This window comes from Oryx dammah, unplaced genomic scaffold (genome assembly GCF_014754425.2).
Source record: "Oryx dammah isolate SB20612 unplaced genomic scaffold, SCBI_Odam_1.1 HiC_scaffold_10, whole genome shotgun sequence".
NCBI lineage: Eukaryota > Metazoa > Chordata > Mammalia > Artiodactyla > Bovidae > Oryx > Oryx dammah.
In genome coordinates this window covers 48,963,705-48,986,162 of record NW_024070194.1, presented here as the reverse complement: position 1 = coordinate 48,986,162, position 22,458 = coordinate 48,963,705, and the positions used below count along the sequence as shown (strand labels likewise).

The 22,458-nt window shown below is 46.0% G+C and overlaps 1 protein-coding gene across 8 annotated transcripts in view; it reads left to right on the top strand.

Annotated features, from left to right (window-relative positions):
- The window catches only part of ZNF438 (zinc finger protein 438), a 187,801-nt gene extending 176,904 nt beyond the window's left edge, over positions 1-10,897 (top strand). For all 8 annotated transcript variants that reach the window (XM_040248070.1, XM_040248068.1, XM_040248069.1 and 5 more), the window contains 2 exons: positions 6,887-8,672; positions 10,005-10,897. In XM_040248070.1, coding sequence (XP_040104004.1) covers positions 6,887-8,672; positions 10,005-10,623 — 2,405 coding nt within the window. In that variant the 3' untranslated portion in view covers positions 10,624-10,897. The remainder of the gene's footprint in view (positions 1-6,886; positions 8,673-10,004) is intronic.
- Positions 10,898-22,458: the final 11,561 nt, after the last annotated feature.

Here is a 22,458-nt window from a genome sequence, read left to right as displayed (position 1 = left end):
GATGAGGAAGCAGCCTGATGAGGCTAGCTTGGCTGTGGGCTCATGGACCACTGACCTGCCTCTTCCCTCTGCAGCCTCTTATGTGCACCCACATCCATCAGTTAGACCGGACGGAGGAGATGCACGCAGGACCCACTTGGTCCTTTCTCCAGACAAATAGCTGGCCACCTTATTGGATTCGTCAGAATCCTATGGTTAGTAATTGGTAAACTCAACTTTGAATATCTGCTTTTACCTTCAAGTGACTCTTAGTTTTTCATCAGTTCTCTAATTAGTGGGCTGTTGGAAAGAATCTTTTAGTGGTCATTGAAGTTTGGGAATACGACAAGCCATTTCTACTTTCAAATTTTTTTTCCTCTCTCCTTAAAATCTAGAGATAATACTATATTTTAATATAATATATAAATTATAATATAAAATAAAATATATATTTTGGAGTTAAGGGCAATTTTGTAAATACTTTGCCCCTTTTCAATTAATTAATGTTATTAATTAACTTGATTGATTGATTTATTGATTATTTTTGGCTGTGCTGAGTATTCATTGCTGCACAGGCTTATTTCTATTCACGGCAAGCAAGGACTACTCTCTAGTTGTGATGTGCGAGCTTCTCATTGCAGTGGTGTCTCTTGTTGCGGAGCATGACCCTTAGGGCGTGGACTTCTGTAGTTTTGGCTCTTAGGCTCTGGAACACCAGTTCAGTAGTTGTGGCCCACAGGCTTAGCTGGGATGTGGGATCTTCCTGGATCAGGAATCAAACCTGTGTCTCCTGCATTGACAGACAGATTCTTTACCACTGAGCCACCAAGGAAGCCTAAAAATTTCCCCCTCTTGAGGGGAGGATGAAGAAGTAGAAGCTCAGTGTCCACATTAGAATCAGATGGATGTGGACATCAGCTGTTACTTAACTTCCTCAAGCCTCTTTTTGCTTAATCTGTTAAGGGGGACAGTAATACTTATTTGTAGAGTTTGCATAAGGATTCACTTAAGAGACCCAGCACAGATTTTAGACCATAATAAGGACTCACTACCACCTCGTTTTCCTTTAATCCACAGTTAGATCAAATTCTCACCGACTGTAAATGTCACTCTTCAAAATAATTATTTTTAATACACTTAACATATTAAAAACAGCCCACATTTAAAATCGTAATACTAAGTATTTGCATTGTAGAATTGTGCAAAATTAATTTTACTGAGTGAGCCTTTCATGTTTCCAGTTAATAAAAGTCCATGTTTAGTGCCTGGGAGTCCTGTGAGCCTCTTTAACTGTGTTATGGGTAATTTCACAGGATTTCCAGAAATGATGAATGTCAGTGGAAATTTCGACTTACCATTTAGTGCACAGTTCTCTGAAATCTGTGATTTAGTAGGTGACAGGTGAGGGGTTTTAGATCACACCATCTGGGAGAGAGGCCTTGTAAATGTGTGGTGGGATAAACCACTGTTGCAGCCGCATAGCTGAGAAAGACTTGCTACAATCGTACCATTTCAGTGTTTTTAAAAACTTCATGGCATTTTCAGCTTCTCTAAACACTCTTGTTGTTCAAACTACTTAAAAATAAAAAACAAACTTGTGGTTATTATAGCAAACTGACCTTTATTGCAAATTGCTTGCTTTGTTTTACGTTTTTTAAGATTTTGTTGTTGTTATTGTGGATCACTTTTAAAGTCTTCATTGAATTTCTTACAATATCATTTCTGGTTCATGTTTTTGGTTTTTTGGCCTCGAGGCTTGTCAGGGATCCTAGCTCCCTAACCAGCACCCCTTCATTGGAAGGTGAAGTCCCAACCACTGGACCACCAGGGAACCCCCTGCCTTGTTTTATTTTAAGGAGCCAAATGTTGGGAAAGATGGTTCTTAGCACTTCAGTTGTCCTTGGGAGATAATGAGCTCTGATGCTTCCCAGGACTGAACCTTGAGGGGTGGTGATGCACTGCCTGTCAGATGATTCAATTACTTCTCTTATCACTAGCAATTCTTATCATTAAGTAGGCAAGGAAAGAAAAAACTTGAAATGCTCTCTGTGTCATCTGGACACAGTCATTTACAAACGGACGCACACTTACCCATCACTAACATCCCCAGAGATACTCTTCTGCAAAACGGATCCAAAAAGGAAACCTTCATTTGCCTTTCATTCATTCAACAAATATTTATAGGTACCTTCTCTGTGCTAGGCATAGAGAATATTCAGTGGAAAATATGCATTCATTTCATCCCACCCTATAGTTACCCCCCACCACTGTGCCTTTACCCCAACGGCCACACTAAGACTAGTTTCTTTGGTTTCCTTTGAGAGATATTCTGTCTATACACGGGAATTAGTTTGTGTGTGTCTCTCACTACTTTTTAAAAAAAATCCAAGTGGCAGTGTCTCACATCTTGGAGAGTGTTATGTACCAGCCTAACTCATTCTTCTTTTCTACTGCTGCTTAGTATTCCATTGCATGGTTGGCTGAGTATTGTATTTGTACCTTGTATTAGTACTTCGTTTCTACTGCTGCATAATATTCTGTTGCATGGTATTAGTACCCTCTTGCTGAACATTTGAGTAATTCCTAATGAGTTTTTCCCTCTATTTTTATGGCCTCGCCCTCTTTTTCCTGCTATGATTTTCTTCTAATGCATCATTTCATTCCCTATCACCTCATCATTAATGATTCTAGGAGAAGGGACTCAACGTCACCTTCATGATCTGTTCCCCACCTGTTCCATCTGTGTGGAATTCCCAATAGATCCAGGCAAGTATGAGTAAGTTCAGTTTATCCTGTAAGGCCTTATCCTTTCACCCCACAGATTTCTTCTGATAATTGCTCATAAGGTTAATTGATACACTTTTCTACCCCCAGGATCTACCTCTTTGAATTTCAGGGAACCTGGGGAAAATTGACTATGTGGCAGGCCCCTTACCTGTCACCCCGGGCTCTGTCGTCCCAGGCAGAATTCTCACCGATCAGTATTCTCCCATGCTGGGATTGCGGTTACCCTAAAGTTTCCTTTGCTCCAGGACCACAATCGGCTTCCTTTTCCTGTGACTGTCATTGGTCTTCATGTGAGATTTTATTTCCACTGTAGTATAGGAACTTCTGAAGATTCGTTGAAGCATATCTACTTTAAATGTATCATAATTAGCCCTCTCCCTCCCTTCTGGAGCAGCCCAATAAATATAGTTGGCTTCATTGCTGGGAACCTTAACTGTCAAAAGATTGCTTTCTTATACTCCGTCATAAAACCTGGGGAGCCCCTTCCCTGCTGAAGTCTTTGGGGACTTTGAGATGACCTTGACCACCAGTTGTTGCTTCAGCTGCGTCTTTTGTTCTTTGTTATTTCTGCTCCTTGTCACACGGACAGAGCCATTCTCTGCTCTGAGGGTCAGTTTTTCCTCTTCTAGCTTCCTCCTCTTTTCTCTCTAATCCCCTTATTTTTCCCTCTTTGTGTGTCTGTTTTCTTTAAAGTAATTTCTTCTTCAGAGCTTGCTTGTTTCTTTGTACCCCAATAGCATCATTTACCATTCTCTTATTACCTCCTCAGATGATTAGTCATTTGGCCTCACCTCTCCCCTTTAACCTTAAAAGGTTTTTTGTTTGTTTGTTTTCTTTCTTTTTTAAAAAAAATCATGGTGCCATCCTTATTCTGATGGTGGGCAAGTTAAATTGAAAAAAAGTATTCCAGAGATCTATTCTCTATTTCTTTTTTTAATTTTCAAAGTAATATGGCAGTTTTCAGCTTGCTTTTAAATTGTTTTTTTTTTATCATTTACTGATCACTTTATTACAAGTATCACTTATAAATTTAACGAGTAATTATCAGATTTCTGAGCATATCCGTAACCCTTTTCCAGGCCCTAAAGAGGTAAATAAACTCCCCATCGTCAAGGAATTCACTTTTCTGGAGGGGGTGTGGGATGGGGACTGCAGACCAAAATGTAATCCATGAGATGGAGCGAGTGTGCTGGAGGAGATGGAAATGGGAAGTGGGGCAGGGAGTTCAGAATGGGGCTACAGGTTTACTAAGGCTCTTCTCTTTACCAAGAGAAGAGTCCACCATGAAGAGGCTATTTGAGCAAAACTTGAAGGAAATACTGCAGCCTTTCCTGGGGATGATCTAGAGAAGCAAGTAAGGGTGGTGAGAGTGGCAGGTGTAAACCCTCTGGGATTCAGGTGTGTGGCCCCTGTGAGGATCAGCAGCAAGGCTGCTGTGCCTGGAGAGAACCTGGGGAGGTACTAGGTTGGAGCACTCCCAGGAGCCCAGGGCTCTAGGCCCTTGAGGCCCCTGCAAGGACTTAGGCTCCAGTCTGGGATGAAGAGCCAGTTGGACAGACTTGAGCAGACAAGTGAGGTGTCTTGTGCTGCAATGCATTATTGTCACATATTATTGTATTTCAAGCGGACTTGAGACTAATTAAGGCCAGCATAGCCTTTCTTCCCGCTCTTCTTGCTATAAATACTGTGTATTCCATCACTTAGGAGTAGGAACTAAATAGAAATCACCCAGTGTTTCCTGTTCCACGATAGGCTGTATAGATGCAAAGACCATTGTGATTGTCAGTATAATTATTTAATAAGCTTTGTCACTTGGCAGCCAAAAGCTGTCAATAATTTTAAGCTCTCTGTAAACTCTCTCAATCCTGATTTAATGTATTTATTTACAGCTTACTTCAGTACTTCTTATAAAAAGTTAAAATGAGGTTTAACATGAAAGATGTTTAAATTTAAAAGCTGTGAAAGTAGAACTTTAAAAATGAATTAAATTATGCAGGAAGATGAAGCAGATATAGCCAGTCAGTTTAGGTGACTATTGTGAGGTGATCAACCAGTCAGTTTATCCATGAACTTTATGATCACAAAGCCAAAAAGGAAAACAACAGCTTACATAATTATCCTTGTCTGATTTTTCCAATGTTAACACGAGTCTTTTTCCTTCTTCCTCTAATGTATGCTATAATACTATGTGAAATATGTTTCTAGCATACTTTTTCTTCATCAAACAGTGATTACTGTCTAGAATAAGTTGGTCAGTCAGTACATATTTTAACCCAGTTATGTTATTTGTTTATTTGCAGTGTCATTTTTGCTGAAAAAAAATAATTTTTGTGCTAAAATTGTTAGTTCACTCACTGTAGACCTTAAAATCAAGGTTGATTTTTAATGTTTAGTGGTCTGTTTCACCAGATTGTCAGTGAACTAAGGGAAAAGCTGTATCATCTCATCTGGATACCTTTCACATGACATGACATGGCATGAAGTAGCAGGCAGTTACATCCAACTCTCTGCAACCCCATGGACTGTATCCCCCCAGGTTCCTCTCTCCATGGAATTTTCCAGGCAAAAATACTAGAGTGAGTTGCCCTTTCCTACTCCAGGGGATCTTTGAACCCGAGTCTCGCGTCTCCTGCATTGAGCAGGAGGATTCTTTATCAGTGTGCCACCTGGGAAGCCCTTTATACCCTTGGTAGTTCCTAAACAAATAGTTCTTCGAACCATTTTCCTGTAACTCCAAAATTTAACAGGCTCTGAAAACAGAAAATGTTATCAAAAGTTGGATATTAAAACACATTCAGAGGCAAAGCCTAAACTGAAATAAGAACTTTAAAAATCATCCCCCCCCCCCGCCCCCACCTTGTGAATGCTCATATATTTCACTATAGAAGTGGTAATAGGTTTAATTTGGGGTATTATGCAGACTCTGCGAGGTGTTATGTAACATCTGCTGTAAGCATTTATTACTTTTTTAAAATTTGAAAGTGTAAATTCCAAAGCACATCTGGCCCCAGTGGTTTCAGGAAAAAACCATGGGTAGCAGCCATCTCTAGAATAGTGTGGGTACCTGGAAAACACAAGCTGACTGATACAAGGTACTCAGAAATGAGAAATTCTTCTGCAGCCAGGACTCAGGAGCTTGAGGCCTTAGGGGAGAAAACCAATGATTCAGTCCTTAGAAGCAGTGCATGGAAATGTTTCCATAATTGTCCCCTCAGAGCGGTAATCATGGCTTTTTGGGTCAGCCTAATAAATCTCAAATATGAAGTGTTAGCCTGTCAGTTAAAATTGTTCCCATCGGTGTCCTGGAAGGGCCTTTTTGTGTGATCCATGTATTTTTTATGTTGTCTCTGTATCTTTACTTATCACTCTGTATCTTTTTGTTTTTCTTCCAACATGTGTGTAAGGTGTCACATCAACTTTTTTAATACTGGTGATTTAATTGCAAAAGCACACATAAACAGTTTGAGAGGTGTGAGAAGAAATTCACAAGTCACACGGGGAAGCGGCCACAGAGCCAGCATTCAGTCTGCCATGCATCCCTGTGTGCAGGACAGATGGTGCTGCCAGTGGGTCAAATTTGTCCTAAAACAGAGTAAGAAAGGATTTTGGTACAAGAAACGTTTGTTTCCTAACAAAGATACAGTGGGATCCAGTATGGGCTTTGTGCTCCCAGAGCATAAGTTTAATAGGGAAAGCAAGACATTTATATGAAAGAAGTAAGAGTCCCCAGTAGAACATGCCAGAGGGGATGTATCCCAGAGCTCAGGGACAGGGTGGGGAGCACTGGCCTGTAAAAAATCGGAGTGAGGTCAACGGGGAGGATGGACTTGCAGTTTTCAGGATGCTCTGTGTTCTGTAGTAGAGATGAACAAACAGATAAATTACTGTGGAAAGTGGTGAGTGTTATGACAAGGGCCGTGGAACCCTGGAGAATAACAGTCATCAGTCCCTGGAAAGGTGGGCAGGAGCTGACCTCCATCTTGAGGAACACTAGCTCTGCACCCAAGGGCAGGGCTGGGTCCAAGGATGCTTCTGGGGAGAGGAGATGGTTAGATGCTTACCTGTGCTCTCACCACAGGACAGTGACCCCAGAGTGACTTATGTTGTGTTGTCCTTGCAGGCGAACCAAATATCCCTCCTGGGGCGATTCACAGTGGGAAAGGCCTGCAGAATAAGAGTCAGTTTAGAACCATCGCTCCAAAGATTGTGCCCCAAGTCTTGGCACCCAGAGTGCTGCCAAGCCCGGTGCCCTCACTCTCTGATCAGGCGAATCCAGGCCCTTCCCTCGGCTCCAAGCCCCTGGGGATGCCCCCGCCGAATTACGCGCTGATGCAGGTGGCTGGCCAGGAAGGGACCTTCTCGCTGATCGCTCTGCCACACGTGGCCTCAGCTCAGCCGATCCAGAAACCCCGGCTGCCTCTGCCCGAGAACCTAAAGCTGCCCATCCCCCGGTACCAGCCTCCGAGACCCGGCAAAGGAGTCAGAAAGAAGCCGGGGCTTGGTTCCTCCTCCAAGAGGGGCTGCAGCAAACCTGCCCAAACCCAAGCAGCCCCTCCCCCACCTGAGCATCCTGAGCCCCCGCACAAGCCCAACCCACCCAAGCCGGCACCAGACCAAGCCCCAGCTGCGCTGACCAACCGGAGTGGCCACCAAGACCCCGGACCTCCAGGGACCAGCAACCACGGAGGTTGGACTTCTGCCACCCCAGCACTGGCCACACCAGAGGAGCCTTCCGCCGAGCAGGGCCTCCCGAAGAGTTCAGGAAGAGCGAAAGTTCCAGGCAAGAAAACCCCCAGGAAACCTTCTGCTGTTGCCAGTGAAAAACCTCAAGAACCGGTCGATGCCACCAACGCCGTTTTGTCGTCACCGGGCGTCACTGGAAACGCGGTCCAGGTGTCCTCTTCCGTCCCCAGAGGTAAACTGCCCATCCTGCCCTACTCGAGAGTGAAGACCACGCAGGTTTGCAGGAGCGGAGCCGCCGTGAACACTGCGCATGTCCCCTTCCCTGGGCTCAGGACTGCCGGAGACCAGACCCCCTCCATCGCGGAAGGCTTCAGTGTGGCCCCACAGGTGGGGGACAGGGGACCTGCCCCACCGGCTCCCGGGCAGAGCCCCAGCGACAGTGCCTTCTGTCCAGCCACCAAGCCCGACCTTAACCACAAAACAAAACTGAACGGTGAGACAGCGAAGAGAAGAGGAAGAAAACGCAAGGGCCCAGACGAACTTTTGACATTTCAGGGGAAAAGGTGGAAATGTGTCCTTAGTTGTAAAGACAGCAAAGAGAGAGTCAACAGTGATCCACAAGAATCCAGGGACCAAAAACCGGAGGCCGTGAAAAAATACCGGAGCATCATGCCCAAACCTGTTCCGGTCCTGCCAGCCCTGGCCTCACCCCCAGCCACCCTCCAGCCCCCGCCACCCGGGAGTCTGGGACACGTGTCTTTCGATCAATCCCTGGCCCCCAAGCATCTGGACTGGAAGGAGGACAGCCAGCTCCCAAAGCCCAACTCTGCCTTCAGAAACGGGTTCTCCGGCCTCAGGAAGACTTGGCACAGGTGCCACGTGTGTGATCACCCCTTCCCGTCCAAGCAGCACCTCCGCGAGCACACGAGCGCACCCCCGGACAGCCGGCCCTACAGCTGCCGGCTCTGCAGAAAGGTGTACAAGCGGCGGGGCAGCCTGAGCGCGCATGTGCGGCTGCACCACGGGGACTCCCGACCCAGGAAGCTTGTGTGCTGCGAGTTCTGCGCCAAGGTGTTCGGCCACGTCAGAGTGTACTTCGGCCACCTGAAAGAGGTGCACGGTGTGGCCATCAGCACCGAGCCCTCCCCTTGCGAGCCGCAGCCGGGGGACCTGCCGAGGACCAGAGAGCAGACCCCTTGCGAGGTGGAGGGACTGGTGGACAGGTGAGTACTGGTGACGGGGGGCCTGGCCAGGAGGAACTTTCAGATTCCAGATCAGGGTCGGATCCCACATTCCGGAAGCTGAGTTTGGAAAGATAGCCCTCAGATTAAGATTTCAGAAGTTAACTGCTACCACTTGCCTCATTTCTCTTTGGTCTCTGATCATTCATGATTTTTGACCAGCTTCATCCTCCATCAGCCAGGGCACAAGGGCCAGCTTGAGGGATGCTGGAGACATTCGGCCATGAGATTAATTTTGCATCTGAAATGTGGAAGAGTAACTTAACATCTATGGTTATGGTCCTTGTGATGAGTAATTTCCCCCAAACTCGTGCCCACAGAATGTATATTGAAAGAGCATCATTTGCCCCAAAACTGGCATACCAGGTGGTGGGGACTCAGCCCCTCCATGGCAGACCTGCCCCTCAGCTCTTGGTCTGTTTCCCCTGAGGCCAGGTAAGCTGTCTCCTACATGGTTGCCTGTGTGGTGCTGCTTTCCAGCATTGTAAACAAGGCAGCTGAGTCATTTGAAAGCCTGTCGGGTGGGTCAGAGAGTCCTGAGTAAGCCGAGGAAGCACCCTCAGTCTGTCCCTTTTGCTCTGAGTGATGGGGGGGCTTCTGTAAGATGCATGCAGATCAGTGCCATGCAAATCTGACATCTCCCAGCGCTTTAGAACCGCGGTCCCTCATCATCACCAGCTGTTCTCATGGTTCTCAGTCCTTTCTGTTCACTTTCAGCTCAGTCTCTCATAGTCACTAAAAATAAGCTACACCAGTCCTGTTTCTTCTCGGCTTTTCTGGAGTTTCTCTGTGTCTCTTTAAGCATTTCCATTCCCTTTTAGATACCTGTACCTTTTCCTAAGGTACATAGTCACCTCCCCCAAAGAAACCTCACTTCTGAGTGGTTAATGGAGTCTGTTTTGATTTTTAGGTAAGCTGTGCAAAGTGCATTGGGTGCTCAGGGTTAGGAAGGGCCACCTGATGGGTGGGGATAGTCGTCTCAGCTGGACCCAGTGGGTTCCTGCAACACTTGGTACCTCCTGCTCTCCTGGTGGGCACACCTGTTGCCATGGCAACCAAAAAACAGCTCTCAGAGGAGATGCATAAAGGGGGACCCTCTTTGAGAAGTGGCCCTGCCAGCCTGGGAGGTGTGAGGCCCCACCACACAGGCCTGACATTGACCTTCTCCGTGGCCTCTGTCTCCCACACCGTCTCTACTCTCCCTGCCTTCGACCTCCTCTTTGGTGCATGGTGCATATGTCTTAGAGCCCAGAAGGCCAGGAGCTGTTAAAAGTTTTTTGGTGAGATCTGACACATTTTCTTCCCCATTTCCAGGGAGATCAAGTCCAGCCTGGAAGAAGACCTCCTCATGAACCAGAATGACGAGGCCAGGTTCCAGATCAGATGTGGTCGCTGTCAGATCACTGCCCAGTCTCTGGCTGAAATCAAGTTCCACCTGCTTTCTGTTCATGGCGAGGAAATCCAGGGCCAGTTGCCAGAGGAGAGCTCACCCTCCCCCGGAAGCAGAGCAGCTCAGGGAGAACTCACTAAAGAGGCTGCTCCTTTCTGGAAACGTCCTGAGAGAAGGAAGCTGCTCAGGCATCATCCCTCAGCTGGGGAGCTCTGTGCAGTCCCCAGACTGAAAAGACAGCTCTACCTCCATCATCAGAACGACATGGAAACCCTCATGAAACAGGAACGAGCCCAGCCAGGACTCAGTGAGCCCGGGGGAGACCCCCAGGGCCCCAAGTATCCTGGCCCCCAGGCTGCCCTCCCCCTGCCCCAGTCTGGCTTTAACTGTGTCCTTTGTGTGCAGATACTAGGAAGCAAAGAAGAGCTACTTCTACACTGGGAGCGGCAGCACAAGTGTGAGGACCCCCCCAAACTGTGGACAATTTTCAGCACGCTCTCCAGCCAAGGAGTTGTCCAACTTTCCAGCAAAACTGGAAAATGAAACACGGGGTCAGGGATTAGGAAGAGGTGTGCGCTCTCAGCTGCCTCTGTTTCGTGGATGTGCTTAAACAACAAAATCCAACAAGTTAGGATCAGCATTAAGTAGCAGAAGTGATTTTTGTACATAGTCTTACTTTATTATAGAATATGTGTGTACATATGCTCTTGATGCATATTTTTCTAACATATACAGTTTTATTTGAAAATCCTATGTCCTATTAATGTCTGAGACTTTTATTTCAGATTCAATAAAAAGATAAATTTGCAGACTGAAATAAGTTTTTAGCAAAAACATGTGTTTATGTGTTCATTCACATATTTTCTGTTTAGGTAGATTAATGTGATAAATTTCCAGTGGGAAAAACATTTCAGTCTCAACCCTGGCATGCTGTTGATCTTCATCAAATTCTCTGGTTTTTTTGAATATGCCATGGAGCAGCATAATTAATAAGGTTCTCATCTATCATAATTGAAAATCCATGTTTTCAGGACTTTGACTTTTTAAAATTCAGTTTTCTTAAAAGCACATTCCCCTGAAGATGAGATGCCAGTAAGTCTTTATACTGACAAAGTGCTCCCTATCAAAGTTATCAGACATTTTTTAGGACTTCAGCTAATAGAGAGACCACTTTTTGGGTAAAGAGTTATTCTCAAAAGGTCTTTTGAGGCAGAAAATTTACAACCCGAGGAATGAACAGGGTGGTTCAGCCCAGATGTCGAGGCGTGTCGGCTGCCTCTTCTCCCTCCCCGGGAAGTGCTGTCGCTCACTGATCAGTTTTAGATGCAACTGTGCCTTTCAAGCTCAGGTCCTCTTTGAAAGATAAGAGTAAATGATTGCCTCTTAAATTCCTAGGAAATTGCCTAGAATCAGAAGAATCACCATCTGAAATCTCTGGCCATCCTGACTGCAAAATCGTTTTCTCGGAATGGGGGAGTTGGGGCTCTCAAGCCATTCACATCCCAGCCTTTGGCTGAAAGTGCCATACTCGTGGCCAGCCCAGTGCCCAAAGCTGGGCCGGGGCAGCGTCATAACAGTTTTCTGTGTTAAAGGAAGTTATCTAAACCGAGAAAGAACTAAATTCTAATTGACAAGCTAGTGGATCTTAAGTTATCTTTCTTAGTGTCTCATTTTGTTTATTTTTAATTGGAGGATAATTGCTTTACAATGTTGTGTTAGTTTCTTCTGTACAGAAGTGTGAATCAGCCATAAGTATGCATATATCCCTTCCCTCTTGAGCCTCCTTCCCACCAATTCCCCATTCTACCCCTCCGGGTCATCACAGACCACCACCACCATCGATCACGCTCCACCTGGTCTTAGATAATATCAGACCTATGTTGTGTGGTGTTTTAAGAACTGAGTTAGTCATAGGACAGCTTTACTGTTCAGCACAACATCTAGTTTGTTTTTGGAAGAGTGGTCTCGAAAACAGTAAAAAAAATGAGATCTACCATGAATACTACTTGAGTTCAAACCAAGAAACTTCAGTTTAGCTCTAAAGTGGCTCTTCAGCCCCTCTGTCTTCAGATGCTAAGCAGTGTTTTTGAAATACTGGCCAAGAAGGCCTCGGGCAGAGGAGCAGGTCTGGAGGATGGTGGGGGTGAAGGTGCAGGGACAGAGTATGTCCACCCCGCATGTAAAGTCGAAGTCCCCAAAGTTGCAGGGACTCTCTCACCTGTAGCCCATATTCTTGCAGTGAGGGTGAGACAGCGAGGGCTTAGACAGCCTCTGGAAAGAAAGAGAGGGTTAGGTTAGGACGGGGCCAAGAGTGCAGCTGGGGAGATGCAGTTGGCTCATCGTGGAGTCCTCGGCCAGGCTCCCCTTCTCATCAGGGTGCTCCCTGAGTTACACTGGGAACAGCCCAGCTCCACCTACGAGGAGGAGTCTGGCCCTTAATGGTGACACTTCCTCCATGGGAATTCTGAGAAGAGGGCATCTGACTGAGGAGGTGGGAGAAAAGAGGGAATACTTTAGCTAAAGAATTTTGGAGGTGGGCCACAGTGGCTGGGACTCCACGTTTCCAGTCAGGGGGCCCAGGTTCGATCCCTAGTCAGGGAACTAGATCCCGCATGCCGCAATGAAGATCAAAAACCTCGTGCAGCCGAGAGAAAAAAGAACTTTGGCATCAGCTCAAATTTACAAGCCAGGGGGAGGCCTTGCCTGATAAGCCTTCCTAGGGTGCAGCCATGTTGCTGGTGCAGCCCCTGCTGATGTACAGAAACCAAAGCCAGTAGTGTTTGGAAGGAGGTGCCATGAGGCTCACTGCCTAGGACTTACCTTTCTGGGCTCTACTACCCCTCCGGTAAGATGGGACCCATGACCCCACCTCGAGGCACCCGTAGTAAATGGTCGAGGCCACACATGTAAAATGTCGGGCATATACTCTGGTCAGGGAGTAAGTGGTGGCTGATATTTATTATTCTTTTGGCCAAACTTGCAGGAAGATGTATGTGATGCCCCAGGAGGATCATTTAAAACAGCTCAGGTCAGCCTCCTGTCCAGAATTCAAGGACAAAAACAATGAAGAACCACAGAAATCTGCATCTTTAAAAGTACATTTTAATTTTTAAATAATCAGACTGGGATTTGGATCACATGGAAGATTGGTAAGTGTCTACTTAATCAGTGAAGTAAGTGAAAGTGTTAGTCGCTCAGGCCTGTCCAGCTCTCTGTGACCCCATGGACTATAGCCGGTCAGCCTCCTCTGGCCATGGAGTTCTCCAGGCAAGACTGCTGGAGTGGGTTGCCATACCCTCCTCCAGGGGATCTTCCCGACCCGGGGATCAAACCTGGGTCTCCCGTATTGCAGGCAGATTCTTTATGGTCTGAGCCACAGCGAAGCCCTTTTAATCAGTACCAAGAGGCAAAATTCACTGAATTATTTCTATTCCAAGTTGCAGGTCGGCCACAGATTCCCTTTATGGCCTCCCCTGGCCCTAATCTGGCTGTCAGCACAGACCCCACCCAGTGTCCTGATCTTGACAATGGACTTGTCAGTTTCCCATGCTGGACCATAAACCTCCTGAGGACAGGGACTGTGTCTTTGCTCAGCACATAACAAGGGACAGTGCATGATATTTGTTGAAACAATGGATATGTGAGCAAAAGACCAACACAATCACCCCTTTCCCTTTCTATGACTAAACCCAGCTTCAGGAGCTCCTGAACTCACAGCCAGGAAGGCACAGAGGCAAATTTGGTCTTAAAAGCAGCACATTCATTTCACTTAAATGTCTTGCTTCTTGGAAAGTTGTCCTGGAGCCAACAAAACGAGATTTTTTTTTTTCTTTTTCTTTTGGCCCTAAATTATTTCTGAAAGTTACAGCGGTTTAGATTTGTATTGTTTTATTAGCTGTCACTTTTATTCATGTCCCCTTTCGTTTCTCTCTCTTTCTCTGGGCCTCTTCCGGCTCGAGCTCTGCGTCTCCTCTCTCAAGCTGTTCCTCGTATGGAAAGCTGTCTCTCCATCACCACACCATAAATAATTCAACCTGGGTGCATTCCATTGTCTTCCCGGGCTCCAGCTCCCTCGCTCGCGCTCCATTGTCTTCCCGGGCTCCAGCTCCCTCCCGCGTGCTCCATTGTTTTCCAGGGCTCCAGCTCCCTCCCGCCTCCAAGCTGCTCAGCTCCAGTCTTCCGTGGCCTCAGTGACAGCATTCCTGGCAATAAATGCTCGGCTTCATTTATTTATTGGAATTCTCAGATCTGGACTGGTCTGCTCCATTCAAGCTGCTGACATGTTTTGTTAGGTACGTAGTTTATAGACGCCCCTCCTTTGCACTGAGTTCTAAGAAAAAGGGCCCTGGTAAGGATGAAGTGGGATTTAACAGATTTTTAGCTTCAACTTTATACTGACTTCCCTGACATTAGACAATTGGCAGCTTATCTGGGCTTGGAGTGCAATCCAATATGTATTTGAACCACATCCACCTCTTCGGGAATGATGCTTGTGGAGGTGAAATGTTTATTGTAGCTCATATTTGGTCATGGCCATGGTAATCCCCATAATAAAAGTAGAACCTTGGTTTTGCAAGCATATTTTAAACTTGTGTTTGGACGTTAGCTGAGTGGTACATCACATCTTCCATGCTCTGAAGTGTGAGAATGTTTCAATGTGTTGCCTTAACCCTAGGAGAAAATTCAAAATCTATTGAAGGAAACCAGATGTGACAACTAAAAGAGAGGTAATGGTTACTTGATCTAATTTTGATGTGAAACATTTATCCAAGTCTGGGGTGTTTTTCTCCCCAGTGAAACTTGCTTGCATGTTCAAAATTGCCCGCTACACCTTGGGGGTAGTTTAGCCGTAAAGAATTCACCTGTAATTCATCCTATTGGATGGCAGTTCTTGCCTCTTTTAGTATGTTCCAGAAACAAAATTGCAAGCAATTAGCATCATAATAGATTATGTTTTGATAAATCAGCCACTAAATACTTCTCAAAAATGAAAGATTTTACCTTCTGTCATTAAATAGGAATTTAATCTCCAGCCGGGAGTTGCCAAGAGACTATCGTCAGATGTTCTAAGGGCATTTGCAGAAACAGCAGTGAACTTGATCTCATTATTGCCTGAGTTGTCATGCAGATCTTACTATAAAATTCTGGCCTCGAAGGAGATCCAGGTGCTCAAACACATGAGCTGCAGGACCCTCCCTAAGCTCTAGCTGTTTCCGGAAGTAATCTCTAAGAGTACACTCTTAGGAAACTAACACACTTCCTTTTCCTAGTCTCATCGAACTTAAAGCACCATTAAATTTTTCCTAAAACATTCAGTGAACCAAGCCTTTTTGACAATGGTTACAATTAAGGAAAGTTAAAATATCCAAGAGGACTAAGTTTTTTGAATGGTATTGAATGTCAAACGCTGGGGTAGGGGGAGTGGGAGGGCAGCAGTGTAAAGACGTGACAGGAGGAACTTTCTGATGATGAAAGGCCCAGTGGGGTGCTGCAAGGGAAGTGGGGAGCCTGGATCCAGAGTCCAGGCAACAGAATGGCACTAAGAGTTTGGTACCACCTCCACAGAGCAAACCAGATTTGATGTCTGTGTCTATCAAAATGATATCCAATATGGATCTAAATCATTTTAAAATGCACAGATCTTTTGATCCAGGGACTCCAGTTGTAGGAATCTGTCCCACAGATATCACTGCACGAGTGCACAGACAGATGTGGACAAAGAAAGTCACCCACCGTATGAGTGAGCAAAGGATGTTGGAGCCATCAAGCCAGCATCCACTGCAGCCTCCCCCAGTGGTGCACCCTGAGGGGATGGAGGAAAGCAAGATACTGGCCCTAGACAGCTAAAGTGCATATCAAAGGAATGATTTCAGTGAACCCAGACCTTGCATCTTCCCATACAGAGAGAAGTGCTAAATTCATTAACTTGAGATGTCTGGTTTTCTTCAATTAACAGTCATCCTTTGATATTCTGACAACCTAGGCTTGTTTTTGTTCTTGTTTTGCAAAAACTCCTATATATCCTGATTCCTCCCTAATAGTCCCTCTAAACAACCTGAAAGTCTGTCTCCCTGGCCTCGGTCCTTAGTATGTCTGCCCCCAAAAATGTAATTCTCAACTTCTAATTTTTGGATTGTTTTAGTCAGTGTAGCTATGTGACGATGTTCGTGGCAGCATTATTAATAAGACCAAACGGGACTTCCGTGGTAGTCCAGTGGTCTAAAGGGCTAAGCGTGGTCCATGCTCCCAATGCAGGGGTCCCAGGTTAGATCCCTGGTCAGGGAACTAGATCCCAAGTGCTAAAAGTGAAGATCCTGCAGGCGCAGGCCACAATGAAAATTGAAGATCCCATGTGCCACAACTAAGACCCGCTAAATTTAAATGTCCATCAGAGCTGGTTTGAAGAAGCTACAGTGCACCATGTGATGGAATGCTGTGCTGCAGGAGGAAGAATGGAAGCTGCACTTTATGTGCCAAAGTCTGTATTTTGGGCGGGGAGCAAGGTGCAGAATGCGTGTAATGTGCTCTCAGGTGCTTTTTACATAGGAGGAAGTAAGGGTGGGAGAAAAGGGGTAGATGTGTGCTTATAATAGGCATAAGTCTTCTGGAAGGTGGCTTCAGCAAAGGGGTGCCAGGAGTTGGGAAGGAGGGACACTTCCTTTTGCATTATTAGAATGATTGGCTGCATCTTATTTATTTTTTTCAATTGCAAAAAGGCTTCACTGGATTAAGCAGTAGCTGGGCTGGCATTGTCCAGCTGGAAAGGCCTCAGCCACGTGAAGAAGGGAAAAGCCAACTGAACCCTGCTGCCTGACAGTCCCACACCGTGGCCCACAGGTATAAAAGTTCGATTTCCTAAAAGTAATACAGTCTATGTAATCATGTATTTTGCCCCTTGAATGTTCTGTTGTTATTTCTTCTTTTAATTCTGGATCCTTCATACTACATTGATCTTGCGACCCACCAGTGAGCAAATGCAATCTGACCTAGACCGACTAGCCACCCCTCCCTGTCCCTGAGTGGTCTTCCTGGGGTGATCTTGAGTCTCTGCTCTCAGGGGTCTGATGAAGAACCCTCATCTCTCCCCAGATTTGCATTGTGCAGGCCTTCTGAAGAATGGCCTCAAGCCAAAGAGATGACTAACGCTGGGAAGTTCCAAGGCTCTGTGGCCACTAAGAAGGCCTTTTGGTGCTTCTGGAAACATCCTGGAGGCTCCAGAGTGCCCTTTGGAAAAGGGTGAGGCTGTAGCTCTCCTTACATCTCTGATTATTTATTAAAGATAAATTCTTGGATGTATATATTTTGGATTCAAAAGACATTTCTAAGACTCTTAATACAGATTCCCAGGTGATCACACCAGTTTTCTCCACGAACAGTAGCGCACTTGCCTCCCTATTCTAGCCCTGGCCAACACAGAAAGCTATCTTTTACTTTTGTATTTTCCAACTTAATCTTTAAAACTTATTTTACCATTATCTTGTTTTGAAATTTTTTATTATTAAGGAGGTGAAAAGTCTTTAAAATTGGTCATAACATTTCTTCTTTTGTGATTTGTTTATTTTCTATTGATGCCCTCACTTAAAAATTAGATTGTAGCTCATTTGTTTATTACCACTCAATGTTCAGGACTTCTTAATTGTCTAAATTCCTTTGTACCATTTGGTTTCTTTGCTCTTGGGTTTCAATTAATTTACAGTCCTTAGTTAGCTTTGACTTTCTTTAATTTTCATGTCTTTTACATGTGTCTTTTAAAAATAATGTCTAAGCTTTAAGTTTCTTTTCTTTTTCCTTTTCGTTGTTGTTGTTTAGTGGCTAAGTCGTGTTTGACTCTGCAACTCCATGAATTGCAGCACTCCAGGCTTCCCCGTCCTCCACTATCTCCCTGAATTTGCTCAAACTCATGTCCATTGAATCGATGATGCCATCCAACCATCTCATACTCTGTCGCCTCCTTCTCCTGACCTCAATCTTTTCAGCATCAGGGTCTTTTTCCAATGAGTTGGCTCTTCACATCAGGTGGCCAAAGTATTGGAGCTTCAGCTTCAGCATCAGTCCTTCCAATGAATATTCAAGGTTGATTTCCTCTAGGATTGACTGGTTTAATCTCCTTGCTGTCCAAGGGACTCTCAAGAGTGTTATTCTAGTTACTTATTGTCATTGTGTCTTTCCTTTTTCTTTTTTAGTTTCTGTCACTTAGGAATCCAGGGACTTTGCCACCCAGCTGGGTCTCACCCTGAGAAACTCTGTAACGTTTCAATTAACTAGTTACTGACTCTGGGTTTGGGTTAAAATTGTCTCTCATTGCTCATCCTAATTCACATAAAACAGTGCAGCAGAAATCCGGTCGTCGGAAGAGGATGCAGATTCCGATGGCGTTGGAACCTTCTGGAACCAGCAGCCTTCTTCTCCCCTCCTCCCTCCCTTCCCCCCCCCCCCACCCCTGCCCAGCTCCTCACCTATGCTGAGAAGCCCACATCTGGCCAGTTTTCCTAAGGATGTGGGTATGACCCCCTCCTTCTCATTCTCCTGGCCTCACTGTCCTATCAAATATCTGCCATTTGCCAGGCCTGCAGTGTAGCTGGGTCCTGAGGATAGAAAATGGCTGAAGACAGAACTAGTTGGACTTCAAAGTCATCTGTATCCTTCCATCATCTCCAGAGAGTGATGCTGAAATTAGATCAAGGCTCTCATATGTCCGGCCAAATTCCTGCCTCCTCCATGTCAGACACCCAGTGCCGCTGTGAGGACAAATTCTGCTTGTCATGCAACTGTCACTTGGCCCAAACCACTCAAAGGTAACACCTAGTTAATCACCTTCTCCTGTGTGTATTCCTCAGGGGGCCGTCATTCTCAGTTTCAACGTGTTGGCTTAAATAAAATCAGTCTGATTCCCCTTTTTATAGTGGCTTAAATCTGTCCCAGGTTGCCAAAAAAAGTATTTATGGAACTACTCACAGGTCCTCCAGGGAAATTTTTCAAATCAACACACAGGCCTGAGTGCCCCGCTCATGTGAAGACCTGCACCCTAGCCCACTTGGGGCTCCCGGGCTGAAAGCCAGCCTGGCCCAGAGCAGCACTGGTTTGGGAAGGTCTCCCACACTTCTGGTCACTTGGGTTTACTGGGAGGCATGGCTACTGGCTGTACTTTTCCACTTACACATAGATGGGAGCATAGGATCTGACTCTCTCGTTAACAGGAAAAGACACTAGGAGAGAAGGAAATTGGCAGGTACTGGCCAATGAGCCCGTGCTTTCACGCTGCTTTGATTTTCATCATTACACTAAAGCACTACCTCAAACATCTTGATCATCACAGATGGAAAATAAAAACCTCAGTAATAATTGTTACTCTGAGGGCAAGAAGAGGGCCAGCTCATGCCAGTTTGACAACAAACTTGTGCTTTTTCTGAGTTCAGGGGAATACATTGGGGATTTTAGCCCAGTTGCAAATGGGAAAATTTCCCTATCACAAAATTCATTGCCTCCTGGTTGACAGTCCCAGGAGGGAAATCTCTGGGCCCCCAAGCTGAGCGATTTGCTCAAGAGTTGAGACAGTAGTAGGAAACCATGCTGTCTTGACCCAAGGTTTGCTCTCTGCTGGTGACAGGGGAGAGTTTGGGGCTGCAGGGCCATCAGTGCCACAAGCAGCCAGTTCAGAAATAGCAAAAGGCCTTCTGCGGTAACAAGGAACTTAAAATAGGCTCAGCCAGACTTAAGCATACTCAGGTATTAACAGTCTTTTAACTTAGTGGGGGGAAAAAACCGCTGAATTTCAGTTGGTGGCGAGGCTGATAGAGGAGGTAGATGAAAGAGCTGCTTCTCCTGAAGTGAGCGTGTCTGACTGAATTTCAGGAAAACAGGCTAACGGCTCTCTTTCTACGCCTGCTGGCTGGAGGTGTGATTTGCATGGAACACATTCGTCTGCTCTGCTCCAGTGTGAGGTTTGAATTAAACCTTTCACATGGGCGAGTTTCCTGGCAGTCCAGTGGTTAAGACTGTGCCCTTCCACTGTAGCGGGCATGGCTTGGGTTCCATCCCTGGTCAGGGAACTAAGATCCCACATGCTGCATGTTGCGGCCAAGAATAAAAATAATAAAATAAACTTTTCACACTGGGAAGTCCTACAGTCCAACTTGCAGCCAATTATTAGCTGAGGGCTACCAACCTCCTACTAAGTACAGCCTGACATGGGTGCCCATAGAGCCAGCAGCAAGCTTTTACATCATCCCGATGTAAGATTCAAGAACGTCTTCGAGAAAATGTCTTAAATGGACAACTCTTCTAGAAGACCATTAAAATAACATCAGCAACCACTGAAAAATCTGAAGCATGTAGAAAATCCTCCCCCACCCAATATTGCATGGGCTGTATTATTCCCCCTTTTAAATGAGCATTTAATCATAAAACCATGGCTTTATGGCCAAGCCATTGTGAAGACGTACCATCCAGGGAATACAGGTGGAGACAACTCCCCCTGGCTCTAAGAGCCCACCTTGAAGCCGGGCCTCTCCTGGCTCCCAGTCCTATTCTCTCCTCTGTGAGAAGCACCCCTGCCCCCATTCTACTCTGCTGGTCTCACCTCTCCATCTGCCCCGTGGTTCCTGTAGCCACTCACACGTGGTCGCTGGAGGTGGGGCTGTCCCCTCAGAGGCCCCAGCTGTGCTCCCAAGCTGCAGGAGGCTGAGCCCTCCTCCTCAAACAGGGACATATTTTTTTTTTTACTGGGTCCCAAACTGGGAGGTAGCCTTTGATTGCTTTCAGTGGCTGTCTGTTCTTTGTTTAGTCTCTTTTCTGCCCACCCTCAAGTCAAGCTCATGGAAAGGTGCTAGGGGCCACCCTGGCTCAGCCTCCCAGCCTCCTGTGAGCTCTGTGCCCCACTTCACCACTTCTGGGTGAGCCCTCAGCACCTGGACTTGCAGTCTAGGGTGGGGTCACCCCCCCAACCCAGGCTCGCTATCACCCCCTGCCTGCCCAGCCCTCACTCTGATGCCCCAACATCCCCAAGACACCAGCAGGAGCTGCCCCCTTCCTGTTCCCAAGCCCATTTTCCCGCTTTATCTTGTGATTCATACAAATGGGTGTGGAGTGGAGTCCCATGTTCATGGGTGAGTTTGTTGACAAAAAAAAAGAAAAGTACAACCTGAAAGTTGCCAGTTATGTTTTCTTCACGGGTCTTACTGAAGACTAAGCCCAGGGATCAGCCTTTCAGATCACCTCTGAGAGTCTGTTCCAGAGAGGGAAGGGCAGATATATAGCTGGTTTTGTTGAAAAAGAAAACGTAGTCAAACATCAAAAGATGACTTACAAGAACAGACATCTCAGGTTAATGATGACTTCAGTGCCTTTCTGTGTATGGGAAGGTGCAAGAGTCTGGGCTCACTGTCAAGGGCCACTATCTGGTCTTCTGCATCCCAAGTTCGCCTAACCGGGGCGGCTGCAGTAGCCGATGGCTTGACAATGGGCAGTATTCCTTGTTTACTGGAATGACAGCCAACATTCTTTGTCCACAAGTTCTAACCTCCTAAGGAAGGAGGGCTAAAATCCTCAACTGTCAAACCTTCTGTACCCGCAAGAAGCCCAGTTTGCTGAGTTTTGCGAATATAGTGCTATCAAGTGATTTACACAAAGTTCAAGAGACAAGGTACCACTTGCACAGAGTGTATGCAAAATGCACATTCGTAGTAATTTTAATTAAGGGGGGTGGCGCTGAAGAATGAGATTTAAAAGGAAACATTCAACCTACACATTCCCAGGATAAAATGGGGACGGTGCTGGTTTCCAGAATAGAATGAACATTTAAGCAGTTCATCTCTCACTGGATCACCTGTTCTGGCTCCAGGAGCACCAGAGGGTCACTTCTGGTAAATGAAATGCAGGCATATTGAAACTCCACTGAATGTCTTCATTGGAATCATCCTGCTACAGGGGCTGAGGAAACCTGCTGAAAATTCTGGTTTTCTAGGTAAGTTGTGCTGCTCGAGTTCAAGGTGCTGTTTCTTTCATGGAACTTGATTAGCGACTAGTTAAATGGAGGAAAGAGAGTCCACAGCACAGGTGACCACAGGTTTCCCGCTGCAGAGAATTCAAAGCAATTAAATGTGTGAACCACACTGTGTGTTTCTGGGGCTGTGGAAGGGATGACCTTGCTAAGCAACAGAAAACACATTCCTCGAACACCAGGGCCAAGGCCCCCTCTTTGATAAAACGTACATTCCCTTCCTGAAGCAGAAAGCATCATCAACTCAAAAGTCAGCCCAGGACCAGTTTCTCCTGGGGACTGACTCTTCCAGGGAGGAGAGCAGGGCACAGCCCCACTGACCATGGCCAAGTATGATTTATTAGTGGAAGGAAGGTCGGAACTGAACTTCACCATTGGGA